The sequence below is a fragment of the Benincasa hispida genome, chromosome 6 (assembly GCF_009727055.1).
Source record: "Benincasa hispida cultivar B227 chromosome 6, ASM972705v1, whole genome shotgun sequence".
Lineage (NCBI taxonomy): Eukaryota > Viridiplantae > Streptophyta > Magnoliopsida > Cucurbitales > Cucurbitaceae > Benincasa > Benincasa hispida.
Window position 1 is genome coordinate 26535313 of NC_052354.1, and position 12015 is coordinate 26547327.

The 12015-nt window shown below is 33.9% G+C and overlaps 1 protein-coding gene across 1 annotated transcript; it reads left to right on the top strand.

Annotated features, from left to right (window-relative positions):
- Nucleotides 1–348: 348 nt before the first annotated feature.
- On the top strand, nucleotides 349–876 carry LOC120079179 (putative uncharacterized protein DDB_G0271982). The gene has a single exon (XM_039033348.1). It carries the CDS (start codon nucleotides 349–351, stop codon nucleotides 874–876), a length of 528 nt encoding a protein of 175 aa, XP_038889276.1.
- Nucleotides 877–12015: the final 11139 nt, after the last annotated feature.

Sequence of the window (12015 nt, forward strand, 5' to 3'; positions counted from 1 at the left end):
AGACTTCTGAGTTTTCTTCCTAAAACCCTAAGAACTTTCCCAGCTTTTCCACTCAGTACAACCATGGCCGATCACTCTTCCCATCCATCCTCTTCACCCTCATCACCCTCACAAGCCCAAATCACTGCAAGAGAGGCGCCATTCCTCGCAGCAAGCCGTCGTCTCGCTGCCCAACCAAAATCCATCCCTCGAATCGTCGAAAAACCTCGGCGAAAGCCTTTAGCAGTCGAATCACTCTGCATTAGAGAGGGGTAGAGCACGGAGAGTGCCCCACTCCCAACACTGTCTTTTGAAAGCGAGAGAAAAAGAAAAGACGACAGAGAAGTGTTTGGGAATATTTTGAGTAACATGGAGAAGGAAGGAGGGCTGCCCGAAGCGGGGGTTGTTAATCAGCCACTACCTTCGAAGAAGGAGATGGAGGAAGCTTTGAAAAGGAGTGCCCTGGCCATTTTGGATCCTAAGGAAACTGTTCAAACAGAATCCTATGAAGGACCCATCGGGGTTTCTTTGGAAGAAGCGGTGGCGGAAAAGCAGCCTGAAATGGCTGAGGAAAAGAAGAAGGAGAAGATCAAGGAGATGAACGCTGAAGGAGATAAGGAAGCCCATCCAATCAAGAAGAAAGAAAGAAGAACGAGTGAGAAGAGGGAACGCAGGCGGGAGGAGATGCGCCTGAAGAAGAAAGAAGAGAAGAGAAAGAGGGTTGAGAGCCCAGAAGTCGACGGAGAATTAACCACCACAAGGGTGGATGAGGGGGTGTCAGTGCAACCTAAAGAGGAAACAACGCAAATAAGAACGATTGCGACTGATGATGGAGAAGATTTAGACATCACCCCCTTATATGGCGTCGCAAGGAAAATGCACCGTAAGGGTCAATAGTTGACCCGCCAATTTTGCTAAGTGCATTAGAAGAGAAGAAGAGAGGAGGAAGAAAAACAAAAGAAGATGTTGTGGGCACAACAAATCATCACAAAAAGCAATTTAAGGAGAAAATTACATGATGAGGAGGTGCGCGGCAACAACGCAATATCGACAGAAGAGAAAAGAATAAGGCTCGAGGAAGAACAGCACATTTTGCTGGCCTCAGAGCAATTTGAAAGAGAATTTGAAAAAGAAATGAGAGAAAAAGAATAAGAAGAAAAGAAGAAGAAGGAAGAGAAGGAGAAAAGGCGCCGAGCAAATGTTCAGTGCATTCGAGAAAAGAAAGGCAAAGAAATTGCAGAGTGTGACAAGGAAGAACAACGCAAGGAAAGGGAAAGGAAACAAAAACAAAGATCCCGCCTTGCATTGACAAAAGAGAAGGGCAAAGCAGTGAGCTTATGTTGGCCAAGGTTCACCCATCAAAGAAGAAAGAAAATGACGATATGATGATGGAGATGGGGTTCTTCCCTGCGCCAATGCCATTATCGGACATAATCACAAGTGTTGTAGTGGAACATGGATGGGAAACATTTTGCTAATGCCTATCCATCGTCATCCCAACGGTAGTGCGAGACTTCTATAATGGACGGCTCCATGGCACCAAAGATACAGTGACCATGAAAGGGGAAGTAGTGTCTTTCAGCGCAAAGAACATCAATGAATTATATCATATGAAGGACATCCCGGATGCGTCGGATAATAAAATCATTGATGATCTCACAGAACAACAAATGAAAGATGCGCTAAGGATATTAACGCAATTGGGCACTCAGTGGTTGGTATCAATGAAAGGCATCAGAACCCTTGCGTCCAAGAAACTTCTTCCAGAAATGAAGAGACGATCAACGCAATGAAGGCGCATGCGACAATCGATCAAGAGCTTAGCGATCAACGCAATTTCAACCGCATGCGGCAATCGATCGAAGATGTAAAGAACAACGCATTTGCGGAGGATTCTGACAAGTGTACAGCTTTCAGTTGTGNNNGATAAGAAAGAGTTGCATGCGGACTTAGGTGAACTCATGTTTTAAAAGGGTTTTAAAATTAGATTGAGATAGACCTAAGTTCAAGGTTCTAATGGAATTAGCAACCTAGTTTAATCTTTTTAAATTAGTTTAATAGGATTAAATTGATTGGCATAAAAGATTAAAATTGTATTAAATCTATCTATAAGGGACCTTTTGTCTAAGGCAGGTGTTGTCTAGGCTGGGGTACTTAAGCTGACGGAAACGAAACAGATGGAAGATGAAAGGGGAAGTGGTGTCTTTCAGTGCAAAGGACACCACTACCAGACTTGATCACAAGTGTCCATCCATCGTCATCCCAACGGTAGTACGAGACTTCTATAATGGACGGCTCCATGGCACCAAAGATGCAGTGACCATGAAAGGGGAAGTGGTGTCTTTCAGCGCAAAGGACATCAATGAAATTTCAACCGCATGCGGCAATCGATCGAAGATGTAAAGAACAACGCATTTGCGGAGGATTCTGACAAGTGTACAGCTTTCAGTTGTGAATTTCTGATGGATTGATTACGTAACAGAAGGAATATTCACTCCACCATTTCAGGAACTACCATAACCATACAGTGGGGACCACAAAGTCAAAGAGCCAAGCTTCGCCTATAAATAGCTTCTGCAAATTCACTGAAAGATATACATGAATACATAGAGACGTGCATATATTGATTTTGAGAGAGAGACTGGTCTAAACCGACTTCACGAGTAGATCCGGGAAGGACCACGAGACAAGGCCGAGAGGTTAGTCTCCGGGTAAAGAATCCTTCCAATCCCCGTAGTTGAAGCTCTGTGCGAAGGTTACTTCCACGGGGAAAGCAAGCCTGAGAGCGAAACTTTCCTCTCCATTACCTCCACACGCCGGCAAGCACAACCTCTGTTCAGGATCTGTGTCAAGACGTTGACACTCTTTCTGTATTCGTTTCTAATCTCTGTTTCATCATCTGTATTCATCTTCCTTAATCTTTCATTCACACCATGTATCGAACGCTTAATCTTAGTATTAAATGTTATGATCATTACCATTATCATTTCTCTATCTCTTTCTATTCATCCATAATCCATTTTCTCCATGATTTTTTCCTAATTCCCTAGGTAATTAGCAAGAATTAATTGAGTAAGTTAATTTGTGTTAAGGAAATAATTAAGTTTAGCTAAAGCATGCTCGACGGCATCTTCACCTGTGAGAGCAGAAGTGAAGATGTTATTCCGCCTATCGAGAAAGGGTTGAAAGAATGTGTTAACTAAAGCAAGAAGTATTTCCAGAGATGCAAACAACCTTGCGTTCATCGCGTTCATCCATGTTTCACCATAGAGATATGGGAATGGACCGATCACCGAGAAGTATACGCCAAGGGAAAGTGGAACTTTAGTTGTATCTTTAACGCAATTGACAAACTTGCGTTGTTTTTACTATTTTACTCTTTCCCCTTCTGCTTCATTCATAAAGACTTGCCATCGCATACCACGATTCTTTGTATAACTTCACAGTCAGTCTCGACCTCAGTATCGTGTATCATGTACCTTATATCTTGTATCATATTAGTTTAGAATTTTATTGTATTAATGCAACTTTATTTTATCAACGCAATTTTATTCCATCGCAATTTATATTCTTGTATAAACCAAATTCTTTATTCATTGTTAAACTGGTCGCATGTATTACAAAAGTAACGCATTAACGAAAACAATCCCTATATTCGACCTTAGATTATTCTGAGAAACTTGTGTTGGAATTATACTTGGTTTTAGTGCAAGGAAACTTGTGACACGCATTACTCCATAGCACACTACAAGCATATCATTAACAACGCATATAATCAGACGTAGTGTGCATAAGAGATAACACAGCATAACACTCCATTTTTGGCGTTACAGCGGTCAAGCTTGCCTGAACAATGTCATCAAGGAAATTGTTCACCTCCTTGCCTCATCCCGCAGTGTGTACGGGAAGAGATACAATCTAATTTCTTCGGGAGTCACACCAGGTATGGAGAATGCATTGCACATTTCTACGAAGCTGGTCAAATGAGCATGCAGGTCTTCTCCTTGTATCCGAATTGTCCCGCATTTTGGATTATTTGAAGCATGACCGGCCTTATCTCAAACCTTGCATTCTCTGCAACCGTAGGTCTTGAAATTCCAGCACTTAATTTGGTTCTGATGTGTTCCTACACAAAAAAATACACTTGATCTCTAGGTCAGTTTAGAATTTCTGGATCAATTTCAGTACTCATAAACCGTCAGCTTGCTCTTCGTGTTAAAAGACAGTACAAAGAGATCTGTCCTGCAACATACCACAAAAGAAGTCAACACTAACTGTTACCAATCCCCGGCAACGGCGCCATAAACTTGTAACGCTAAAAACATATGGATAATGTGAATATGATTTATACAAGCTCATGTCCCCGGCAACGGTGCTATAAACTTAATGACATAAAAACGGATGCCTTTATCTTTATCTACTCTAATGCATGGCTTGTGAATGTAATGAATGATGTGCTAAATATGCGCTCAAGTTCTTTTGCGATAAAGACAATTTTATGCGATACTACGTCTAAATATATGTGTTGTTAATGATATGCTCGTAGTATGTGGTGGAGTAGTGTGTGTCACAAGTTTCCTTACGCTGAAACCAAGTATAATTCCAACACAAGTTTCTCAAAATGAACCGAGGTCGAACACAGGGATTGTTTTCGTTAATGCACTACTTATGTGATACATGTGACCGGTTTTTAACAATGAATAAAGAATGTTGATTTATACAGAAATGTAAATTGCGGTGAAAGTAAAAATGCGTAAATAAAATAAATCCTAAACTAATATGATACACGATACAAGATACTTGATACATGATACTGAGGTCGAGAACTAACTGTGAAGTTGTACAAGCCTGAGATGTATGCGATGGCAAGTCTTTATGAACGAAGCAGAAAGAGAAAGAGTAAATAGTAAAAACATCGACATTTTATAATTTTCACATTTCTTAGGCAATTTGTATACAATCGACGCAACTTTTCTTTCTTTAATCCACAATATCTAAAAAAAACAGCATCTACAAGTTATCAGCCTCCACATACATGTTTAAGTTACAACGATAACCATGGATCTTAGTTTATTGGTTTGTGGTTAATGCAACTAAAATATCTCATATTTTATAGACTGAAGTGAATAAAATATCTCATATTATAAATCACAAAAAATATTTGTTCATACATGTGTTTACAAACTACAGGACCCTACGAGATTTAGGGCATCAACCCCAACAGAACAAAACAACACATGAACAAATCTTGGACATCACCACCTAGCCTTCCTCACTATTCTCAAGGTGAGAATCAAGAAGGAGTTGTGGGCTCTTCTTGTTAAATTTTTGGTGAAGGAACTGACATTTTCTTGAGAGAGTTCAAGAGGAAAGAATTAAGAGACAAATAAAAAACAACGTACTGCCTCTACTTTCAAAATTGTATCTGCTAAGTTATGTTAGAGAGAGAAGGGTGGAGTTCTCAGAATAACTCCTCCAGTTAACTATTTCTTAATTTAAGTATATTAAAAAAAAATTAATATTACTAAATCAAAGACTTTATATTAAATCATATTTGATATAAATGTCATATATTTGAATCATATTCAAATAATAATCTTTCACATAACTTATAGTTTTAATATGAATCACATTCACATTAATTTTAACCTATGGTTTTCATATGTATCATATTCATATTAAACTTTATCCTAAAGGTTTATATGAATCACATTCATATAGTTAATATTTGAATCATATTCAAATATTTATCTCTCTCATTAAACTTTGTATTATAATATATCCATATACATGATATTAATAGCATCTTATACAATTAATTCTCTTTAATTAATTCGAAAAAAAATTAAATTAATTCAAAACTAATTTATTCTCATTTAACCCTTATTGAGCTAGCAATGTGACCTTATGAACCTACAAATTAGAAGCTTCAATGATATGAGATTAATTAATTAAACTCTTTAATTAAATTAATCAACATTCATTAATTGATGGTCACTCCAATAGAGACTGGCAATTGCACTCTTCGCATTGTAGATATATTTTTATGTCCATGGATATAAGCAATCAACAGTAAGTTGACCCTTCACAAATTTCTCGTAACTATATCTGGGTCAAATTATTGTTTTACCTCTGGAGTTACATCTAACTTTTTAAGTACCACTGATCCCTCTAATGAACAATTAGTTATAGTCCAACTATAAACTAAACCCTCTTTGGCTAGTGAAAGGGTGAGGGCCCTCATTGTTCAAGATCCGGAATCAGCCCTTAAGAGAGCAATTCATCTACTTATCCTAGAATCAAGAAGGAATGGATTCCATCTTGTGTAGTTATGTTCCCAGCTTCCTACTCAAACAAATCTCCAAAATGGTAGGCATATTGAGTCGACGACCTAGCCGTTCCCACCCATACAGATAAAAGAATTGCCCTTATAGGTAGGAGTTCACAACTCATTAAAGATCAAGATCAAGTTACTTATAGTCATTCTAGTGAAATGTAAGTCTTTTCAAGTAACAACATTATAAAGAAAAACTAATCATTTCGAGGTCCGAGCTTATACAAGCTGTTTGTATAAGATACTCCTACTCACATGTCTCCACATGAACATTTAGGATTAAATTGTTTATAATGCTTTACAATAATGGTAACAATTACAAAGCGGGTCGTATCCGTAATGTCACCAGGATAAGGCACCCAATCTTATCCATATACTATAAACCATTTAGGTTATTACTTGAACATGATCCACCTATATGTCTATCACATACTGTTCGAGTTACATAAAAGAACATTGAACCTTAGTTTATTGGATTGAGTTAATGCACAAAATAAAATGTATTTTATTTTATTAATAATTATTTGTTTATACAAGTTTACAAACTATGAGTACAAAGAGATTTAGGACACCAATCCCAACACTATATATTTTATATTAAATCGTATCATATATAATAAAGTCTCTTAAACAACAATTTGAACACTTCAAATTTACAACACCTAAATCCTTATTTAATCCCGTTATGAGCTAGCAGGGAGACCTTATGGACCTACAGTTATAAGCTCCATCGATACGAAACTATTTAATTAAATTAATCAACATTGACTAACTATGAGGTACTCCACTATACGCTCATAGTTGCACTCTTATGAACTATAGAATATTTATGTATTCATTGATTTGTAATCATTTTTTGTTATCATTCACAGGTTGTTCGTAACTATAACTGGGTCAAATTATTGTTTTACCTTTATACTTGCTTCTGCTCCTTAAGTACCACTGACCCTCTAATAAACAAAATCCCTCTCGGGCCAATGAGAGGGTGAGGCCTCGTTGTTAAAGTCTCGAAGTTAGCACTTAAAGGAACTGAAAGGATCAAATCCCGTAATGAAAACGTTGTGAACATCTTGCACCCGCAATTCGATTTTTACATAAACAAATTCAGTATACTAAAACAGAATATAAACATGTAATATAACATGCTTTAGGGAAAAAGATTAGAATCATTCTTACCTTTGTAGATTCCCAAACTTCATGAACAATCCTCTTTAAGTTCCAAAGAATGGCTCATCCAACGATCTTGATCACGAACGATTTCTTGAACAATCTCAAACACTACCACGAGAGTAACCTCGTTATTCTATAAGATTCTAATAGAGGGATAGGTGGTATCCAACTATTGGAAGAGAGCAGGAGAAAAGGGTTTTGGAGACTAGAGAGGGTTCTCTTTGTGGTTTAGGAAAAATTTAGCACAATAACACTTGTGTGTTGTGTATTGTCAATGTCTGTGTCTCCCAAAGGGACCATAGGGAGATCTTTATATAGAGAAGGGTCAAGCCCTCCTTTTCCTATTTCCATTTTTCACAATTAATTAATTAATACTTATCTAATTAGCTCAATTAATTAAATAACACTTATTTAATTAATTCGCATATTAATTAAATAACTATTTATACATTAAGTTTAATTATATATATATATATATATATATAATTATCATAAACATTGTATGTAAATTTATTATACCTCTCTATTAATTAATTCTGAGTGAATCTAATTCATTTGAATTAATTATTGAATCTTATTCAAATATTACTTTCCAATTTAATTTGAATTATAAATCATATCCATAATCAATTATATATTAATTATATTAATATATGGTTTTCCTCAAATTAATTCTGAACAATTCAAAATATCCCTCTTCCTTTAGTGAGCTAATGAGGGTACCTAGTGGACCAGTAGATCAGAAGCTCCAACGATATGAAATCAATTGGTTAAACTCATTAACCAAGTTAATCAATATTCGTTAACTATGGGTACACTCTACTAAAGATCCACAACTGCACTTTTCTTGCTACAAATATATTTCTGTGTCCACGGATATAGACCAATACCAATAAGTTAGTTCTTCATAAGTGTTCGTAACTCCAACTAGGTCAAACTACCATTTTACCCTTGGGTTACCTTTGGCTCCTTAAGTACCCCTCTAATGAAGAACCTGTTTATGGTCCAACAAATAAACAGAAACTCCTCTCGGGCTAATGAGAGAGTAGGGCCCTTTGTTCAATTTCTAGATACATCACTTAAGGGAATACTCATCTACTTACCCTTAAGGAGGGAATAAATGAATTCCATATTGTATTATTATGTTCCTAACTCCCCACTCGATCTTGTCCCTAAAATGGTAGGCATATTGGGTCAGCGAACTGGCCACCCTCACCCATAAAAATTAAAGGACAATCATCGTGAATAGAAATTCATAATATACTCAAGATTAAGACTAAGTTGCCTAGGTCATCCTATTGAAATAGGAACCTAACTAGTTAACGGTGTTACATCAAGTGGTTACTATTTCATGGTCTAGTCTTATGCCATCATTGCATAGGATACCCCCACTCATATGTCAACTACACGAATGCGTTGAATCATTGCGTTTGTATCAAATACAAAGTTGGTCATATCCATTGTGTTAACAGAATAAGGTACCAAATCTTATCCCTATACTATAGACCCTTCAGGCTATAACTTTTTATTAATGACAGTCAATTAATAACGTTTACTATCTACTACTTTTAGGGCATAAAACCCAACAGGAACAACCTATCTACTTACCTTAAATGAGGGAAGGAGTGAATTTTGTTTTGTGATGCTATGTTCCCAGCTTCCTACTCGGCATCGTCTCCAGTATGGTAAGCTTATAGAGTCGGCAACTAGGGTCACTCTCACCCATACAAATCAAAAGATGACCCTCATGGGTAGGAGTTCATAACTCACTAAGATTCAGATTGAATTACATGGTAATCATTTGAAGTGTTAATCTCTTTAGTTAGCGGTGTTATTACAAGAGACTATATATTTCGCGGTTCGGTTTTATACAATCTCATTGCATAGGATACCTCTACTCGCATATCTCCACATAAATGATTTGAATCAAATTGTTCGTAACACTTACAAAGTGAGTCGTATTCATAGTATTATTAGGATAAGACACCCAACCTAATCTATATACTATAGACCTTTTAGGTTATTACTTGAACATGATTCACTTATATGTTAGTCACATACTATTCAAGTTACATGAAAATAAACTCGGATCTTAGTTTATTGGATTTGAGTCATGCAATTAAATAAATAACGATTATTTATTAAAACTAAATAACATTTTATTTATATAGAAATTTTGTTTACAAATTTACAGACTACGGGTTTAGGACATAAATCTTAACAATAATAATAGCAATTATGACTATTCTCATAGTAACTATAGTCATTCAAGTGACTATGGTTTTCTATAGTTGTAATGATGGGTTTAACACATCAATCTATACATGGGGACAACTTCCTCATGAAAGTAATGGAGACTCAGACGTAGAGCCTCTGTATTACCTACATTCTTCAAACCATCCTCATTTAGTTGAAACATAGATTGATCCAAAGTATTCTCCTATTGATAGCATTTGGGGTTGATGTTAGAAATTCTTAACCTACAATGATTTGGGAGCAATATTGTCATTATCAAATCAATTATATTGAGCTAGTACCTCTTGGAACATCTTTTCATTATTAAATCTTTTATTTGACCTTCATTTTTTATGACCTAGACTTTATTAATGAAATATTAAGTCTATAATAATTTTTCGGTCTTTATTATTATCTATCATTTCATTGCTAGACATATTTGACTTTTAATTATTGATTTATATGCTTAAGTCATAGTTTATTGCTTAAGTAAGTTTGTTATAAAATTTCACTAAAAAAATTCACGATACTTTTTATGAATTTTCATGATATCTATAACTTAGAAAAGAATAGTACTCATTTTCTCACCAATGGAAATTTTGAAAATGGCCATTAAATCAACTAATATACTTCCTACCCCTCGAATTCTAAATAAAAATTCACCTTTGCACTTAGACTTTTAAGATTTAGAATATACCCCTTTTCAAAGTTTCACAACTATACCAATAGATATTTTAATAAGATCAAATTATTATGATTTTGTCGAAATAAACCTAAATCAATTAACATAATGTTTGTTTATTAACCTTGAAATCAAAGATATGATTTCTCTATCCCACATATTACAATTTTAAAGAAAAAATAATATAATATTATAGTTTGGGGACTTAAGACTTATAAATAGGGATTTAAATAACATAAAAAAGTATGCTAATTTTTATTTAGAAAATAAAAATACATAAATTACAATCTCGAAAGTAAATCGTGCGATCTCTCAACCTACCAATGTCGACTGAATAAAAATTTGCATTAGTCGAAGGTGTTTAATGGAAAATTAGGTTCTACATGTATATATATATATATATATCTGTATATATGTATATATATGTGTATATGTTATCTATTATATATATATATATAATATACACACATATACACTATATACACACATATATACATATATACATACATATATATAATATATATATATATATATATAAAGGCAAAAAAAAAAAACTACCATGTATTTAAATTTATTATTTTAAGTTTAGACTTTTTTTTAGAAATTCTCTTTAGATATTTTTTTAAAATGTTACTTTGCGATTAAACATTTGTTCAATCGCCCCTTTAAACTTTAGAGAAGACAAGGCCATTAAGGTTTTTTTTTTTTTTTTTTCTAATACACTTTTGGTCCTAAAATTTTAATTTATTTTCTGTTTGATTCTTATATTTCAAAATATTATAATTTTATCCTTTAATTTTAAATTTAATTTTCATGTGATTCTTAAATTTCAAAACGTTAAATTTTTAACCTGAGTTTTGAATTTAGTTTTCATTTGGTCTATAGATTTCAATATTTTACACATTTACCCATTGCTCACTTTGGTATTTATCGTCAATTTTCTATTGACTAATTAGTAATGAAATTTTCTGAAAATTAATTTTATTATAATAATTATTGTTATTTTAAATTAATTAATAGACATTAACACTAAAAATTAAAAGTGAGTATTTAATGAAAAATCTAGATTAATAGTATAAACCTTGAAGTCCTAGGACCAAATTAAAACGAAACTCAAAATACAAAGATTTATATAACATTTTAAAATTTTAGACCAAATTGAAATTAAACTCAAAATTTTGATTAAAAATAAAAATTTAATAAACTTATATGTTGAAATTGACTTTCAAATTAAAATCTAAGGTCTCTTTTAGTTCGGACCAACTTCTTAAACTTTTCATTGTATTACTTTGTCCTCTTCAAGTATGAAATTTACCAAATATGTATTTATTTCATATTACAATTTTTTAAAATCACATTTGACCAACCATATTTTAAAAGTTATTATAATCTTTTTCTTTTTCAAGAGTGGTTGGTTAACTGACCCCATTTGATAACTATTTTGTTTTTTTTGTTTTTTTTGTTTTTGAAAATTAAGCCTATAAACATTCACACCTCTAAATTTATTCTTTTGTTGTCTACTTTTTATTAATGTCTTGAAGAAACCAAGCCAAAATTTGAAAACTAAAAAATATGGCTTTTAAAAACTTGTTTTTGGAATTTGACTAAAAATTCA